Below are 19,818 nucleotides of genomic sequence, written 5' to 3' on the forward strand. Positions count from 1 at the left end.
TCTAACTAAAGTTATTGCATTCTGAAACAGCCGCAATCCTCTCACCCTCCCCCCCCCCACCACGGCCACCCTTCCAAACCACCCTATAACCGCTGTCTTCTTCGTCAGTTCCCCGTAATAGGGGAATGGAATAACTGCAGGCAAAAAAGAACTACTGAAGCGAGAATCGGTTCGTAGTCTGTACTATGCATTGTTGAAACAGAACCAGCTTCAGTGGGAGATGAAGCCGCTGTGGCCCTCAGTGAGTACGGAGCCGTAGGAATAGCAGAACGCTGTAGTTTATTTTGATTTCACTTGACATTTCACTAAGTAACAAGGGTACCTACTTGTGGGAATAGAATTTGCTATTATGCTTCAGAGCTAGTCACGTAATATGTTGCATAATAAAATGTACGCCTCAGAATTAGTTTCCACTAAGAATTTTCATAACCACTTGCTTTTGCGCTGCTGAATTGAACTTCAAGAAAAATTTAGTGTTTTGAATTTATTTTTCTTAAGGGGACAAATGCGCATACGCGAATGCACTTGAGTTGTAATAGATGCACAATAACTCCACTGCAAGTTTACACTAAGCCTCGCATGCCAAAACACGTTCCTAAACAGAACAACAAGTAGTATATCAAATTGTTGTGAAAAGCGATCAGCCGATATATTTCCCAAACCGTACTCCGGTGCGCCAATTTCCGGTGCGCCAATTTACTTTTTGGATTAGAAACCACCTGCTTATCGGAATAAAAGCACGAAACGTTCCACACGACGCGGAGCACTAGAAAATCATCTAGAAGGTAACAGATAGGTAGAAGTCTATATATGAAGCGTTGTGTCTAATTGGTAAAACAGAACTTCAAGCATGCAATATCTGAGTAGTATTCGTCTTCTGACAACCGAGAACTAGCAACCATGCCACACGTGTTATAAAGAAATTTAGTGCTGAAAATAACCCAATTACCACATGCTTGCGCACAACCCAACCTTTCTTGTGGCAAAGCAGTTTATTCCTGGTAAGTTTACCGCTTCAGCATATTTGGCACCTTTCTTTCGCCTTATTGATAAGTGTAGAGTAGCGTAGTCAAAAGCTTTCAGATTTCAAAACTATAAGCCTTCAGAGCTGCTGTGCTAACTAATATTATGCTGCACTTTGCTCTAAAAAAATCCGCCCAAGATCACTGAAGACAGTGATATGTTCTTACTTTTTCTGGCTTGGAAGATATCCTTTGTAGCAAGGCAATAACTCGTTTTTTTTTCCTGTTTGTGAAGTGAGAACATTTATCCAGGTCGTATAACGTTGCTTCCTAAAGAAAATGCGCATAGATTTTGTTGAAACACTAGTTTATTTTTTATATTTCAGATGCTGGGGGGGGGGGGACCGTTTGACGCGTAATTAATACGAGACTCAGCCTGAAAGGTAGCATAGTTTTCGCCGTTAGCAGTTCCTCCTGGACACGTTCACGATGTCTATATAATAGATTTCGTTTAAATCCTGTCGGCACGCAGGAAGCTCAGGTTCAAGATAATCAACATAGATGCGGCATACTTGGCGCAGTAGAGGTGATACTAGAAGAGGGAGAAGTTGCCTCCGTGTTAGCAAGAGCGAGTCCTGTTTAGTCACAACGAGTCACGTCATTCCCCATGCGATTCCTCGTGAGCGCAGAAGGCTTGAAGGCGTACTGCGAAAGATTATTAATGAGCCTCCATAACCAGCGACAAAAAATTCGCAGCGCTGTCCACAGAGGCTCGAGAGGTAGAGCGCTCGGGATCTCTTGACAGAGTCTCGGCCATGACTAGGATTTTGTGCGCGGTATATTTGACCGTGAACTGGTAGCGCAAGAGCCCTACTCAATATTCTTGGACTCGAGGAGGCATGAGGTCCTGGTCAGCCGAGGCAAGCAGCTTAGCTAATGGCAGAAGGTAGGTCCAAACCTTGGAGTCGTCAAACCTCTGGACAACCCCTGAAACGACCAGTGCCTCTTTTTCGTTTTGGCATAAGTCAATGCTCGTAAGCTGAAGGCTACAGCTCCTCGTTCCCTAGTTGGTTTGTTCAACTTAAGGAGAAAGTCCCGCAGATTGAACCTGACATTGGCGGATACAGAGGGAGGGAATTCTTGGTGCTACCTAGCCACGCCTGAGCTTGACCAAACCACTTTCTTCTGGGAGATAACCGTTGATCGAGCAGTATCCCATGTCTAAACGATATTCCTGTTCAAAATTAATCTTATATGCATCGTGGTGGCGGAATTATTTGGCAAAAATTGTCCAACATGGATAAGTTTCCACAAGAAAAATCTCACACCTGTGACAACTCCTTATGGTTGAATACTTGAGATTGGAGTGACCTTGACAGTGTCAGATGCGATCCGACTGGAGCTGACAACTTCCACGAACTTGGTAGATTATGCGCAATAATCCAATTTCACACAAAGTTTGGAGGTCAGTCTTCAATCAGGACAGATGGAGTGTGAAGTATGCTCGTAACCGCACCACCCGCACGAACCATTAAGTCTGATTCAATGCTGCTCGCCGCGCTTGATCTCTCTGTATCCGGAAGCTACCCGAACCAGCAAGGCCACCATAATTTAGGTATTGTTGCAATGGTGTAAACATTGAGGAAGCGCGGTAGACAGTTTCCGTTCTGCATTTTTACTCGTTTTGTGCGGCTTCCTACTGCGTAGCTTGAGTCAGCGCCACCAGGAGCGTAAGTTTTCAGTTTCGACGAAGCTGGTCCGACGAGCGAGTGTCCAGTGAATCCGTAATCATCTGGTCACGCATCAGATGTGGAACGACTGCTACTGACCATTACTTGCACTTTTTCGCTATATTTTCTAGTGATTTGCCGAAGGTTAGCAGCGTTTTACTGGCCATTATGCGTATGGCGCTGGGACCGGCTAGACTGGTACATTTAGTTGACCGCATGCATGATGTGCCCCGTGAGCGCCTCTTTGACTCCTTCGAAATGAGTAGTGGGCCTCGGTGTCACTTATGAGGAAAGCTAGAATGGCCCACACTTGAGTATTCATATGATACGGGAGCGTGCAGACCGTGGTATCTTCCTAAGCTGCGGTAAAACCCTATGCAAACACATTGTCTTACCATTAGCGTAGCTGGCTGGCCCCTACCTCGGCTCTTCGAGCGTGAAGGGCTAGGAGAGTGATGTTCGTGCTTTGCGAACGAGTTGAGGTCAGCTCGATGCTCAACACTCCAACACCATCCCACTTGCGAAACAAATGGGCTTTGTATACAGAGGATGTCAGCTTGCCTGAACTGGCCTTCAAGGAGCGACAGCACAACGTTATCGCTGTTAGTCAAAGTGTTTACTTAGGCTTTACTTTTCACCACGCAATACATACAATCGCAGGCATCCACAATTAGGTGAGTTTGGCCATGTATTTTCTGCCTTCTAGAGGTATCCGATTGAATTAGACTAACCTCAATAGCTTTTCTTTAATTTCTCTGCTTGACTTGATGTCGGTTTCTAATACGCTCGACAGGTATTTTTGACGTTCTTCTCGCGTACGTCGGTATGTGATTATGTCCTCAATGCATATGTTCAGAAGCACTCCTAGTACCTCAACGAGAATGCCATTATTATTTTCTGATATCAGGCTCCAGAATTCCTCAAACCGAATGGCAAGCGGTGGGGACCGTACACCTTGAAAAGCGTTAAAAGAAATGCACTGCTTTTAGTATTCTTGAAGTGGCTCCTACCACTATCCTTTACGGAGACTGACCAGAGAGAAAAAATTTGATCCTCCAGTTTCATAGATGATCTCTTCTATTCGGGGCCTGGGAAAGCAAACAAATCAGTATCCCCGTTTATCTGCCACCTGTAGGAAAATGTGAAAAACGTCGTTTAAAACTCATACTATATATTATATTTGAAATCGGTATATCCACAAGGACTTGGCGGTGAAAGTGAAATTAACATTACAAAATGGAGTCTATTACTGGAACCATAGGAGGGCGAGTATGGGCGTTACAATGGGTTTTCAAAATCGATTAGCGCTACGGCGTCAAAGCTACAGTTGTGACTGATAACGTAGTATACCATATGAAATCGCAGTCATTCGGCTGTCGTTCAACGCCCACCACATTTCAGCGAATGATAGATCTTGTGTTCACAGAGCTGAAGTGGCAAACGTGACTGATCACAGTGAAGGAGGTTGTTCTGTTTTAAAACATGCTTATGAACAAGCTAAACAGCATCCTAGAAGCTATCCATAAAGTCAATGTTACCGCCAAGCTTGAAGTGTCACTTCGTATTCCAATAAACGAGAAGAAAGTGGGTTAACCGAGGGGCCCGAATTTTCTTCGTCAAATCGTAAGAAGCCAACAAACACTGACACCAGGGATAACATAGCGGAAATTACTTGTGCCTTTTAAATGAAATAAATAAATGATAAATTACTGGAAATGAAAAGGGATGAAGAAACAACTTGCCGCAGGTGGAGAACGATCCCGCAACCTTCGCATTTTGCGTGCGATGCTCTACCAATTGGGCTACCACTTTCGTGAGTATTTATCTTTATTAGTAGAACACTAGGAGTGTTATCCAGTGTCATCACTAACAGACCTTGTCGAGGGATGTATAACAACCTTTCTGCCGCAGGCGTCACGAGAACGTGAACTTTTAGGGTGAATGCAACCGGTCAATACACCCACAGATGATATCTGAAGGCATCCTTATTGCCGGATTCCGGACCATCGTTATGTGATAAACGAGAATAAAGGGAGTAAACCGAGGGGCCCAATTTTTATTAATGATATCATAAAAAGCCAGCAAACTCTGACACCCAGGAAAGCATAGGGGAAATTACTTGTGCTTAAGAAATGAATTAAGGAAACGATAAATTATTAGAAATAAAAGAGCATGAAAAACTTGCCACAGGTGGGGAACGATTTCACAGCCTTCGCATTTCGCGTTCGATGCGCTACCAATCGATTTACCGTGGCACCATTTCCCCATCCACTTTCTTGGGTGTTTATGTTTCCTAGTAGAACACTGAGAGTCTTAGCCAGCGCCACTACTCAAAGACCTCGGCGGCAGTGTGGAACATACTTTTTGCCGCAGGCGTCACGGGAGCGCGATCTTTTTGCGGACTTACATAACGAAGGTCTCAACATTGATGCCTTAAAGTAACATGTGTAGGTTTATTGACCTGCTGCGTTCGCGCAAAACGATCGAGTTCTCATGACACCTGCCGAAGAAAGGATATCCCAGAGCAGTCGCCAAGCCTTGTGAGTGGTGGCGCTTGCTAACTCTCCCAGGGTTCTACTAGGAAACAAATACCCAAGAAAGTGGATGGGCAAATGGCGCCGCAGAAGCCCGATTGGTAGAGCATCGCACGAGAAATGCGAAGGTTGTGGGATTGCTCCCCACCTACGGCAAGTTGGTTTTCATCCACTTTGATTTCCATAATTTATCTTGCCTTTATTTCATTTGCTAAGCACAAGTAATTTCCCCGATGTTGTCCTTGGTTTCAGTGCTTGTTGTAAGTATTGTAAGCCAGTATCCAAATGTAAGTATTGCGAATCCTTCAAAGGTGACCAGGTATCTCCGGAATTTCTCACTGTTGGGAAAAGTACCAGCACTCTGTTCTGTAGGAATACAAGCACTCTCTTCGGCGGAGTAGAAACACGCGGCCTGGAGGGATAGATGTACTGGGTTTGGAGGAGTAGAAGCACTCGGTCTGGGGGAGTACTATTACCCCTGTGGGGAGAGTATCAGCACTCTGCCGAAGAGTACTAGCGCTCCTTTCTGGGGGAGTAAGAAAACTCTGTCAGGAGAAGTTATCCTACTCTCTCTCAAAGTGGGTTGATCTACTCTCGAAAAGAGAGGGAAATATGGGACAAGCAGATACTCCCTTGAGGAGAGTGCCTGGAACTGTCCTTATTTATAGAGCAGCAACACTACGGATACATGCTAAGCCCTCAGGGTCTTCGGAAGAAGCCTGAGATGCTGGCTACCGTCTCTTAAGTTCTCTCATCCTAAGGAAAAGAAGTCAACTGGTGCTGTTAGCTCCACGCGATTTGTTCAGTTTGATTCATTTATTGGTCTCATTTACATCCGCAAAGACGTACAGAAGAGTTGTAAATGGAGGTGGATGAGAGCAAAATGCCGCACGGACGCGGCTTGAGGTGACCTCAACCTGCAGGGGGTCACAGATCAAGCACCATATATTCGATATTTATATGGTGGCCATAAAACATTGCAGTTATACAATATATGAAAAAGAATGAAACGTTTGCACAAGTATTAGCAATGCAAAACACAGTGCGGCATTGGATAAAATAAATGGTATGCGAATGGTAACAGACAAAAAAAGAGAACATAACATACATTAAAGATTCACAAACGCGCTCTAAAAATGTGAAAGCAGTAGAATTTCAAATTCTGACACAGACAAATCGCGTAATTTGTAGCCTTCTCTATCATATGAATTCACTAATGTTGAAAGTTTTGACAACCTTAGTTTCAACCGTGACATAATTTGACAACCGTAGTTAGCTTTAGAGTGCGGAACCTGCCATATTTCAGGTGTACGATTTGAATAACGGTATGACTAGAGGAATAGTGTTGCAAGTTCTACAAGCAAGGTATTGTTACATTTAGTACTAAAGTAGTATTCCCATAGTAGTCTGCAGTTATTGATGCTATGGGCTGTAGAAATGATGTATTTCCTAATAAGGTTTTCAGTATGGGCGGCATACGGTACATTTGTGATGCCACGTATTATTTTCTTCTGTGTACAAAATATTTTCCTCAATTTACCGTGAGTCGTGGTACCCCGTACGATGTGCCCATAATGTATGTGAGCCACAAATAAAGCATTAAAATAATAATTTTGAAGAGACGGGTAAAGTGTATCGTTAGCGATTTAAAACCTCTGTTATGCGACCAAGGTTTTGGAGTACAAAGCTTACATGGTCGTGCCATTGCATAGTACTTGTGAAGTGTACCCCTAACACTTTGCAGAAAGAGCAAGTTTTATATTTTGTAGATCTATACGCTAATGGCAGATCTGAACGGAGACTCATGCCTTTGGTATGAGAAATTATAGCAGGTGTTTTCGCCGTATTTACTTTTAAACATTTATCTGTCGACAAATATTATAGATTGCACAAGAAGTCATTTGCAATAGTAATTAAATTGGTGCAAGAACCAGACGTGATTGAAAACACTTGTGTCATCTGCGTAAATTATAAATTTCGCCTTTTCGTAGATGGAAGTAATATCGTAAGCGTATACGTTGAAGTTCAACGGACACAAACGCTACCCTCGGGGACGCCACAAAATATTTTTCTGGTTACCGATGTATTATGGCCTACAGAAACAAATTGGCGTCTGTTAAGATTTTAATAATTGAAGTGGAATGCCTCTAATTCCATATTTCTCTAGTTTGTTGAATGAAATGTTGTGATTAATATGGTCAAACGCCTTTGTATGCTTGATAAATATACCTAGTGTTAATATCGTATGTCAAACTTCTGCAGTATATATTGTTTTTGATAGAGAAGACCTGATTCTGTGGAACTGTTTTTGCTAAAACTATAGGGAGCATTTGAAGTTATCTTTTTTTTCACAGAATGAAGACAAGTTACTTCGAATAATTTTCTTAAGATTTTTGAAAAAACAGAGAGGATCAATATCGTTTGATAATTTCTATATTTAATTTATCGCCCGTTTCAAGTTATACTACTACCACAGCAACCTTCATATTTTCTGGAAATATGCCTGTAGAAATGCACAAATTATAGATGTGTATCACAATAGTGGCTATGTCATATATAACAATTTCATAGAGTGAATCTGTACGCCTTCGCCATCGCGGCTGCGGGATGTTTTGAGTCTTAGGTATGCAGAACATGCATTCGAAGGCATGAGCGGCTGACAAAAATATTGTGTTTGCGTTTGGAGTGATGTGTACATTATGCGGCATGGGATGACTGATGTCAACGCCTGTGTATACAAAATAATCATTGAAGGCGTTTGCCAAATCCTCTTTCAACAACAATCTACCGTTTAAACTAATTTGTTCAATTGGAGCACTCCTCTGCCTCTGATTTCTCTTCAGGTGAGCGTTTAGTCTGTCCATAGCTTGCTTGAGTCATTCTTACAAGACGAAAACATCTCCAGAAAATCAGCATCACGTGCTTTCCGTAATTCTTTGATTAAATTGTTACGAAACATTTTAAACGTCTTTAAATCCACCGGCTCTCGAGTTTTGATAAATGTGGAATATTTTGTCACGCTTTCTCATTTTTTTGCAAAGAGGATTCGTTAACAATGGCCTCCTCGGGCATTTTTTCTCCTGCTGATTTTGAAAATAATTTATACACGGCAACAAACGTGCTAAGAAATATACTGTAAGCTGATTCAGCATCTTGTTCCTGTAAAATATCATCCCTGTTCATTTGCTTCAACTCTTTTTGAAAAGATGTTAGGATATCCTCGGTTACTTTCTGGAAAGTTCCGCTTATGTCTTTTTGCGAGATACTAGCTATTCTAGTTTTGGCAAACATGCAAATAGGCATATGGTCACTCATAGCACTACTGAAAACGGCACTTGTGGTACCAAGAGGAGAGTAATTCGCTATAGGCAAATCAAACATAGTTTCCGTATTTTCTGTTATTTAAGTACTGGAGCGAATTCTATTTACACAATAATTTGAAATGAATAAGCTTTCAAAATCAGACCGGCGTACCCTATCCGCGCGAATTTTGACATTAAAATCTACTCCGATATTTAAGTTTAGGAGGTTTTTATTAGCGAATGATAACAGATAAAAAAATTCAAGAAAATTGGCGAGGTCACCATCGGTAGGACGGTAGCATAGGGAAAAGATGTATTTCTCTGAACGAATACATAGCACACCGTAATCGCTCACTGTACGCGAAAAATTAGGGAGTATATCACAAGGTATATGGTCAGACTTCAATAGGGAGACACTTCTCTAGCCTCTTGTTAACCTATTAAGGTAAAATATTTTCTAGTACGGATGCAAAAAATGTGACTGTCATTAGTATACCATCTTTCGGCTTATCATGACAACGCCACACAGGTTATCTATCCCCACAAAAGACCTTCCGACTTTTTCTATTTTGCTAGAAACAGATTAAGCGTTAATAAAAACACAACTAAGTTCTTTTGTTCAGGTTCTATGTGGGCAAACCATTCTTGTTTAGAAAGCGGCTAGGTGATTCATGGTGCTGAAGAAAAGTGAAATCAACAGCAAGGAACACTAGCAAGGAATACTAAGTAAGATTCGAGAGCTCATCCTCGTGCTTATTGACTACAGCATGGTCACCATTTTCTTTGCGTAAAAGCACATGCCCATTCGCGTGCCGTGCATACCTGTACCCGCGGAAGCCAGAAGCTTTCTGGATCGAGTTGTCTTGTTCTGGGCAATGAAAACTTTTATCCAACTATCTAATCCAACTAGTAATCGTTTCTTAGGAAGCCACGCAGTTCGCAACTCTCGACACTGGAAACGAACAATAATGTCCCAGGTCCTTGCCGACCTAGATGGCAGTCTGTGTATATCCACAATGTGCGGCTCCGTAAACATTCAGTGTTAAGTTGTTGTGCTATTTCGTTTAACAGAGATAGCAAGTTCCCACCCAAAGTCTCAGGAACTCTATGTATTTCTAGGTTCAGGCACCTCATGTGCCATTCAAGGGCGTCCATGCCATCCTGAAGCTTACTGAGGTCCTGAAGGGCTCGAGTCCCTTCCATCTTTTCCACCCAACGCATAACATTTTTGGTGTCCTTTTCGTGACAGGCGGGACGTCTCTAAATTTCATCAAAGTGGTCTGACAACATTTGGATAGATTGCTTAATGCCGCTTATATTATTTGGCAAGTCCAGAAGCGAATTAAGCTTCTTATCCAATTCTACCAGCTTCACCATGGTTTCTACATCTTTTACCTGACCCTCTAAAGGCGCAACAGTTTTGTCCCCTTTCCCTTGACATGTCTCACATTTCCAATTTTTCTTGAAGGCTCCTCGTTTGGCCTCATTCACACCCGAACACAGGCCAACATCAAAAAGTAATCCGCCGTCGGAGCGAGTCAAAACTGAGTCACGCTCGCCGTTTACTAAGCGGCACGCGCAACAGCGGGATATTGTAGGCAGCTTTTACGTACAACCACAATCACCGTTTAGCCATAGTAGGTAAACGCATTAAGAATCAACGCAGACAGTCGTGCAGGAGACACAGACAAACAACTTTGCAGCAGCAGCAGAGTAGAGTAAAAATAGTAAGGTTCAAATTACAGAAACAGACGAACCTGTAAAATAGAGGACCGTTCAAGGTTACGTGCACAATGCGCTCCATCGCTGCAGCCAAAATGACGCGAGATGCCCCCCGCTGAGCTGGCCATGTTGTCCGGTCGCGTTTTGCGGATCGCGTTTTGCATACAGGCAGCCAGGTAGTCTCGAGGCGCGCAAATCAAGCACCAGGTTTTCCTGTAACACAGACGACAGTACAAGTATTCGTGCACGATTCGCTCCACCACTGCAGCCAAAAATCCTGTACCGCCCTGTAATATGGCGAGTTGTACATTTTTGTGCAGTAACGAATAAGGGAACTTACGCAGGCAGTGTTGAAATTGTGAGATATTACGCAGCTAGAAAAGATTCGATGGAATGTTGATGAGAAACGGATATTGACGTAATAATAGTCGTCCATTACGTCAACCGATTGCCTTTGCTTCGAGTTGTTGAAAAATTCGATTCAGCTGCCATCTGCTAACCACCTGGTTAGCTCAGATGGTAGAGCGGCTGCTGCAGAAAGGCGGTGGTCCAGGGTTCGAATGCCGGACAGGCAGGAATATTTCTTCAACTGCGAGGCTTTTCTTTCGAGGAACGCGTATGTGTTTGCTGTGTAGCAATTACTAAGAACGGGTGGATGTCTGATTTTCCCTTCATTAGAAACTGATATTGCATTTTTATGCGAAAGGAAACACCTCCCGATAGGAAGGATTGCATGTGCTGTTGAAGCCCTGATGGTTAAAAGCAACCAAGGTTGAAGAAAATGTTCCCTTTTATATTAGACACAATAATGAAAATAACTCGCACTTATGCGCCTTTATTTGCAACATCGGTAAAGCAGACTGTGCATTGGGCTGCAAAAGCGACCACACGTTAGAAGTTTCTGTGCCTTTACTACTGCTGCCATTCAAACGGTATGTTTCCTAGTCGAAAAAAGCGCAATTTTTTCGCCTTTTATTCAAGAAGTCCGCAACGCCGATTTCGGCGCTACAACCAGTCGAAGCTTCCGGCCTCCAAGGCCTCGTATCTGTGAAAAATTGTCAAATTTTTGAATAGCTATTGCTGGGTCGTCATTTGAGGGGATACCTAATGTTGATAGTACAAGAATTGTAAGCGAAAGGTTTTACAGTGCATTTCAATGCTGTCGATCAAAGTGTTCGGATTTTATAGGCGCCGTAATGAAACAATCTATAAAGGCCGCATAGCTGCGGCAGCAAATTGTATTTGAATTTCGATTAAAAGAATTTTGTTTGCCTATAGGTATTTTAAGCAAAATGAATTGATGTAGTGGCCTAAAAGTAGTTTCCTTTTCCGCTTGAGTAACAACTTTCTATACTTGTTTTGAGCGCCTTTAAGCAAAAGAGAAACAATTACCGACGATTACGACACTCCCGAACGCGAAATTTGAGCGTAACTCCATAGATGTTTTTCCTTTCGTGATATATTGAGCCATTGCGGCGATCACCGGAGTGGCAGAGCCACGATCGGTGGCGCTGCAGATAGACCGGCTGCAAAATTGCCGCCTCCCGGGAACTGCACCTTATGCAATCGCAGTTGTTTCCAGGAAACGCTTGCGGCGAACGCTATGTGCGAAGGTGAGCTTTCTGGTTCTTTCTTTTCTTTCCCTGGAACGGCTGGTGGAGCCGCTGGCACTGATGCGTGGACGTGAGCGCCACGTGGTCGTGCTTCCATGTGGTTTCCTCCGCTTTCCGCCTCGCGCTCTTTGATCCCGCGATATTTAAGGTGCCGCTACACTCCAATGCTCCACGTTCACAATGTCATCGTTCGCTGTGCTCGGACGAGGGAGGACGAGGCTCGTCGCAGGTACGGGCGCTAAGATCTTAGCCCCGAAAATTTCCTCCTTTATAAGCGCAAAAATTCAGTGCGTTTCGCGCATTATGTGTGCCTAGCATGACAAAGATATGGCGTTTTGTTTTGCCTTAACAAATAAATGGTTTGAAACTAAATCGCCGCAGGTGAGTGCAGTTGATAGCGAAATCGTTAAAACTGCACCATCCATGTAACCTGCGTTTTATACAGTATATCCTGCCGAAAAAGCGGTGCTAGCTGTGAACATTGCCCTATCGAACCTACTATTCTGACCTTTTGTCGAGTAGTCCCGAATAGTAGGTTTCAAAAAGCTGAAAATTTTCACTAAATAATCTTGCCTACTGCGACATGGGAAGTCTGAAAGTAGTAAGTCGGTGCATGCCCGTAGTTTAATTTCTACACGGTGCATAATGGTGCAATGCAGAAAAAAATTTCGTAAACCGATAAAAATAAAACGCACGAAAAAATAATCTGTTCCACGCAATTGTTTCTGTATTATGAAACAATCATATTTACATTACAAGTGAATAATTAAGCAGTTTGCCCTTCTTACTATAACTATTGCATTTCTAAACAGCCGCAATCGACTCAATAAATAAATTATATGGCTTACCATTTATTTTTGTTAAGAATTTCCATAACTTGCTTTCGCGCTGCCGAATTGTATTTCACAAAACATTTTGTGTTTTGAATTTATTTTCCTTTAGGTGAGAAAGGCGAATAGGTGAACGGACTTGAGCTGTAATAGACACATAAAAACTGCACTGTAAGTTTACGCTAAGCCTCGCCTGTCAAAAACACGTTCCACAATGCAACTACAAGTAGCAATTTAATTCCTTGTGAAAAGCTATCAGACGATATATTTTTCAAACTGGAGTCATCATTAAAAATTCTGGCGTCCATGTTTACTTTATGCATTAGAAACCATCTGCTTATCGCAATAAAACCACGAAAGATTTGCCCTTACGCGGAGCATTAGAAAAATATTTAGAAGGTAAATGATAGGTAGAAATCTATGTATACAGCGTTGTGCCTAATTGGTTGTGCCTAAAACTTCAAGCATATAATCTCTAAGCAGTATTCGTCTTATGACAAGCGAACACTCGTAGCAATACCACACGTGTTTTAAGGAAATTTAGCGTCGAAAATAACCCAATCACAGCATACTTGCGCGTAACCCAACCTTTTTTTCTGGAAAACCACTGTATTCCGGGTAAGTTCATCTCTCACGATACTTCTCATCTTTTTTCCCCTTCTTGATATCTGTAGAGTAGCGTAGTCAAAATCTTTGAGCTTTCGAAACTAATAATTTTCAGAGCCGCGGTGATAATTAATATCATGTTGCACTTTGCCTTGAATCAAATATGCCCAGATTCACTTAAGGCAACACAATATAGTTTTACAGTTTCTTGTTTGGAAGATAATATCCTTTGCGTCCAGACAATAAATTGTTGTTTTCCTCTTTGCGAAGTGATTAGATTTATCCAGGTTGTATAACGTTGTTTTCGAAAGAAAATGCACATACATTTTGTTGAAACTCTAGTTTTCTTATATTTCCGATGCCGGAGCGTTTGACGCGTATTTAATACGAGACAGAGCCTGAAAGGTAGCGTAGATTTGGCCGTTAGCAGTTGCTTCTGGACATGCTGACAATATCTATAGAAACAATTCGCTTTAAAACGTGTCGGCACACAGGAAGCTAAGGTTCGACAAAGTCAACAATGATTCCGGTATACGTGGCGCAGTAGAGGTGGCACTAGATGATGGAGACGTTGCCTCTGTGTTCGCAATAGCGAGTCATGCTTAGCGACAACCAGTCACGTCTAGGTCAACCTTTGTAGTAGTTCCTTATCACTGAGCATTCCCGATGAAATTTCTTGTGAGGGCCGAAGGCTTGAAGTCGTACTGCCAAAGATGAATAATGAGGCTTCATCCCTTGCGACAAAAAATGCTGAGTGCTGTCCACACAGGCGCGATAGCTGAAACGCTCGGGATCTCTTGACAGAGTTTTTACCTTGGTTAGGAGCTTGTGCGGAATACATTTGACCGTAAACAGATAACGCCAGAGCCCCACGCGAATTCTTTCCACTCGAGGAGGCATGAGGTCTAGGTCAGTCGAGGCAACCAGTTTGGCTGATGCCAGGATGTCCGTCTAAACCTTGAACTTATCAAACCTCTGGACAGCCCATGAGACAACCAGCGCCTTTTCTTCGATTTGGCATAAGTGAATCATAGCGGGCTGAATGTGACCGCTCCTCGTTCTCTAGTCCGCTGGTTCAGCTAAACGACAAAACCACGCCCATTGGAGCTGACATTGGCGGACACTGATGGTTGGATTTCTCGGTTGTACCTGGCCATGCATGAGCTTCAGGGAACCACTTTCTTGTGAGAGATAGTCTTTGCTCGCGCAGTATACCATATCGAAAGTGTATCCCCGTTCCAAAGAATCATAGCTGCGCCGTGGTGGTGGAACACTTTGGGAAAAACCGTCAAGCGTGGTTAAGCTTCCACAAGAAACGTCTCACACCTGTAACATTTCCTTGAGGTTCAATATTACCACGTGCACTTTTGGCTATGCTTGCGAAGGACACTTGCAAATGTAACGAGAAGGCTTCGCTTGAAGTTTTCCCCTGTCCTAAGCTGCGACTCTTGGTTGATGAACCACGCACGTGCAGACCCCTCCAGCGCGAAGTAAACTTGCTTCAGCTTCGCGTCGTCGTTCAACTTGTTGTAGCTCGCCACGCGCTCGTACTGTTCGAGCCAGTCTTCAGGATCATCGCAGGGGGTTCCACGGAATGTCGCTGGCTTCCGTGGCTGCTGCAACATGACGGCAGTAGGACTGATGGGCTCGCTCATCTTGGCTGTGGTGCCCTCTTTTGCAGGGCGTGTCTTGTCTGTTAGGAAGCCGTACTGAGGGGAGAGCCAAAAACTCAGGCGGCTTCTTCGTTGGTCGTCTTCTTTTGGCTGATGCAGACTGGTGTCACAAGTTGCCCTGCCTGATACGGTGAGCCCACCGTGGATACGAAGCTATCGCGGTAGCTTTGTGCGAGTGCTCACACGCGTTGACATCCATCATTCTAACGCCACCGCCAGATGCAAACCCAGAAAGAGCACTTGCCCTTTAGCACGTGCTCTTAGAGTGCGCACGTTTCTGCGTAGCGCGTCAAGTAACCCGTTGCCACAATAATCCATGTGTTTCCAGCGGTGGACGCCGGAAAAGGCCCAAGAAAGTCCAATGCAACTGGCTGGAACGGTCTTGTCGAGGGTTCAATCGGTTGCAGGAATCCGGCAGGTTTCTTTGGGGGAGTCTTGTGGCGTGGACACTCTCTGCACGTAGGACGTAGTGCTTGACTTCTTCGGCAATACGCGGCCAGTACTAACATTCTCGAATCAACGCGAGTGTTCGTGCTGAGCCGAGGAGTCCGGACGTTGCTTCAACATGACACACCAGCAAAATTTCTGGACGTAACGACGATGGTACAACAAGAAGATAGGCCTTCTTCGTAGGATCGAAGTTCTTTTTGGCTATAACACCATTTCTCAAGCAGAATGCGGACACTGCGTTTGAAGATTTGTGTTACGCTGTCACTTCGTCCTTCAAGGTACTAAATGAGGCCTCTAAGTTCAGGATCGGCCCGCTATTGCGTGGTGAAATCGGTGGCGGCAAAGATGCCCAGAAAGGTTGAGTCGTCGTCTGTACACGGTGGTGGTTGCTCGACGGGGGCTCGAGACAGACAGTCTGCGTCTGAATACTTTCTTCCCTTCTTGTACACTACGGGGATGTCAAAATCCTTCAGCCGCAAACTCCATCTTGCGAAGCGTCTGGACGGGCCCTTCAGGTTTGCTAGCCAGCAAAAAGCATGGTGATCGGTAACGACAGTAAAAGGTCAGCAGTATACATATGGGCGAAATTTTGATGTTTCTCACACTATTGGCAGACATTCTTTTTCTGTTGTAGGATAGTTTGACTGTGCCTTCGATAAAGAACGACTGGCATAGGCGATAACGTGTTCTCGTCCGTTCTGTCTCTGAACAAGAACGGCGCCGAGGCTGTAACTGCTGGCGTGGGTGTGGATTTCAGTTTCAGCGTTGCCGTCCAAGTGCGCAAAAATGGGTGGCGATTAGAGACGGCGCTGGAGCTCTCGAAACGCTTCCTTTTGTGGTGCATGCCATACAAACGGGACGTCCTTTTTTCAGGCGTGTGAGAGGCTCTGCGATGCGCGGCAAGTGTTTGACGAAATGTCTGTAGCAGGCGCAAAGTCCGACAAACCGTATGAAGAAACCGTATGAAGCCGTATTACGCACGTTAGAAAACTTCTAGCGTAGTTCCTTTTTTCTTTACCAACTTCGTGTTCACCACGAACTCTAGTGCTGTGTATTTATTTACCTAATTGCTTAATGTCAACATCGGGCGGATGTTTTTTTGGAAGGGAGCAATGCCACGTGCTCTTTCGGGCTTTGCATCTGTGCCAGTGGCGTTCGAATGATGGGTGTCAACGCGTGTGAACACTCGCACAAACCTACCGCGACAACTTCGTATCTAAGATTGGCCCACCAAATCAGGCAGGGCAACTCGCCCTATCTCTCGCGATAGTTGTACGGACGTTGCATCCTTCACAGCCTTTAAATACTGCCCACAGATAGGGTATGTTCGTTCCTTGTCGATTGCTGTCCAGGCTTTGCACGTGTTGCTGCTATTGGACTTATTGCTTTTGGTTATGTGGGGCACAAGTTCGCCTCAGTTAATGTTTGTTTTGCTGTGCGCTCGTCTTCTCTAATTACCGGTGTGCAGCACTACTCGTGACAACTGGTGGAGGTGCGGGGTATGTCCAGCGCTCGTTCAGGCACTCGAGGCACCAGTCTGCATCAGCCAGGAGAAAACGACCAACAAAGAAGCCGCCGCAATCTTGGGCTCTCCCGTGAGTACGGTTTCCTACAAGAGAAGACACGCCCTGCAAAAGAGATCACCAAAGCCAAGATGACCGAGCCCATTATTCCCACAGCCGTCGTGTTGCAGCAGCCACGGGAGCCACCGACATTCCTTAGAACCCCCTGTCGTGATCCTGAAGACTGGCTTGAACAGTTCGAGTGCGTGGCGAGCTACAACAAGTTGAACGACGACGCGAAGCTGCAGCACGTTTACTTCGCGCTGGAGGGATCTGCACGTACGTGGTTCATCAACCAAGACTCGCAGCTGAGGACATGGGAAAACATCCAGCGAGGCGTTCTTGTTACATCTACAAGTGCCCTTCGCAAGGAAAGCCCGAAAGAGCACATGGCAATATTGGTGATAGCAGTGACCTTGACAGTGTCAGATGTGAGGCCACTGGGGTTGACGTCAACTCCCAAGAAATTGACCAATGATGCGTGATGTTACCACGTTACACATAGGTTAGAGGTCGCTCTTCAATCGGAACACATGCAGCGCGAGTTACGTTCGTAACTGTAGCAACCGCACGACCCTTGCAGTGCGTTTCAAGGTTGCTCGCGGTGCCTGTTCTCGCTGTATCCGGAAGCTACTTGAAACAGCAAGGCCGCTATCTTTTCGGTTTTATACGCCATGGCGTTGACATTGAGGAAGCCCGGCTGCAAGTTCCCGTTCTGCATGTTTACTCGTTTCCTGCGGCCTCGTACTGTGTAGCATGAGTCAGCGCCACCAAAAGCGTCGGTTTTGGGTTGCGACAAAGCTGGTCCGACGAGCGAGCGTCCAGCGAACCCGTAATCATGTGGTCACTTATGAGATGTCGAACGACGCCTACTGACCATTATTTCCACTTTTTCACTATATATTGCGGTGATTTGCGGTAGGTTAACAGCGTTTCACTGGCCATTATGCGTATGACGCTGGGACCGGCTAGACTGGTACACTTTGTTGACCGGATGCATGAAGTGCCCCATGAGCGCCTCTTTGACTGCTTCGAAGGAGTACGGGCCTCGGCGTCAGTCATGAGGAAATCTAGAAGGACCCACACTTGAGTATGCATGTAATTCGGGAGCGTGAACACCATGGTATCTTCCTAAGCTGCGGTAAAGCCTTATGCAAACACATAGTCCTAAAATTAGCGTAGCTTCCTGGTTTCTACCTCGGCTCTTCGAGCGTGAAGGGCATAGGAGAGTGATATTCGCGCTTTCCGACAGAGTTCCGGTCAGCTAGGTGCTCAGCACTCCGACACCATTCCACTTGTGACACTATGAATGGGTTTTGTATGCACAAGGATCGAGCTAGCCTGAGCTGGCCGGCAAAGAGCGACATCACAACATTATCGCTGTTAGTCCAAGTGTTTACTTAGGCTTTACTTTTCACCTCGCTATACATACGATTAGCAGGCGGCCACCATCAGGTCATTTTGTCGATGTATTTTGTGCCTTCTAGAGGTATCCGAATGAATTTGTCTAACCGCAATAGCTTCGTGGAATATTTGTCATCTTATTGTTAGCTGATTCATACAGCTGCGCGGAAACTTAGTGTTTGTGCACTGAGGAATTTTCATTGTCATTTCTTCATAGCTCAATGGCAGAAAGATTATTTTAAAATGCGGCATTAGTTTGGGCGCCTCCGTTGATTTAAGTAAGCGTGCGCATCTCGATTGCTGACTGGCTGTGCTACTTCTGCTGGCCCGAAATGTCAAAGAGCTAGAAAGCTGTGATGAATGAGAAGATCTTTCCACGACAGAAAACTGCAGAAATTCTGAGAATTGTCTGCTAAGGCGTCAGCATTCTTTGGTTCGGCTGTGTCTTCGTTTTTGCTTACTTTTACTTACTTACTTTTCTTCGCTTATTCGCTCCGACCCGTGGCCTTTCAGGCAGGAAAGAATGGTTAAGGTTTAGTAGGGAACCGTCAGAGTTTCTCGCTGCATACAGCCACTTCAATGCAAGCACACAAATTGAGCTTGAACGTCGATCACAAGCGCACCACGATGAGGCACGGCGCTCGAAAGGAAACACCAGCTGCGCTGCAACGCCTGAGGCGTTGCATGAGGGGATAGCACATTACCGCTATGCCCCGTCGTCGCCCTTTTGTGCTCCTAAGCCTGTGTTATGTTCGTGTTCCTTGTCCACACAAGCTCTCTAATGCATTCGCACTGTGTCTTGGTAACGCCCAATGAAACTGTGTCAAGTGTGTGAACGTGCTCGCTTTCCCGCGAGGTTTTCACAATTTGAAGGGCATTTAGCAACGTAATATTTAACATTGGCCCCCTCCGAAATCTAAACTTGGCGCAGACCCAAATTTGAAGTTGGCCCACCTCCAAATATATGTGGGTTCATCCCAAATTTTTGTTGACCGACTCCCACTTTGGAGTTTTTCCATCTCCGCATTTAGGTTGGTTCACTCCCAAATTAAACTGGCCCTCTACAATATTTCAACTGTACCCATCCCCGTATTTAGGTTTGCGCACCCGAAATTTCAAATTGGCCCACTTCTATTATGAGCATCGCAGCTAATTTTATAAAGAGCCTTATATATGCGTATGCGTATTCTCTTCCTTTTATTTTTTGCTTGAGATTCATGTGGCTAAAAATCTTCCAATCATATACATTTACACTATCATAAGATTTTATTGCGATAGAAATTATATGCACAGTCCAAACTCATTTCCATCGCGGCGTTACCCTCTTCGTGAGGTTCCGTATAAAGTGCAAGGGCGATTAAATCCTCAGCGCGCGCTGTATGCTGTATGTGCCAGTGAAAGCGTGCCAGGGTGAGCTTCGTATGCGTAGT

General features: G+C 44.6%; 1 protein-coding gene across 4 annotated transcripts in view; it reads left to right on the top strand.

Moving 5' to 3' along the window:
- LOC142587021 (uncharacterized) overlaps positions 1-19,818 on the top strand; it is an 84,744-nt gene that overhangs the window by 13,434 nt on the left and 51,492 nt on the right. For 2 of the 4 annotated variants that reach the window (XM_075697896.1, XM_075697897.1), the window contains exon 3: positions 4,440-4,505. The exons of the other annotated variants lie outside the window; for them this stretch is intronic. In XM_075697896.1, the coding sequence (XP_075554011.1) occupies positions 4,440-4,505 (66 nt within the window). The remainder of the gene's footprint in view (positions 1-4,439; positions 4,506-19,818) is intronic. 4 annotated transcript variants of the gene reach the window in all.

This window comes from Dermacentor variabilis, chromosome 7, assembly GCF_050947875.1.
Source record: "Dermacentor variabilis isolate Ectoservices chromosome 7, ASM5094787v1, whole genome shotgun sequence".
Taxonomy (NCBI): Eukaryota; Metazoa; Arthropoda; class Arachnida; order Ixodida; family Ixodidae; genus Dermacentor; species Dermacentor variabilis.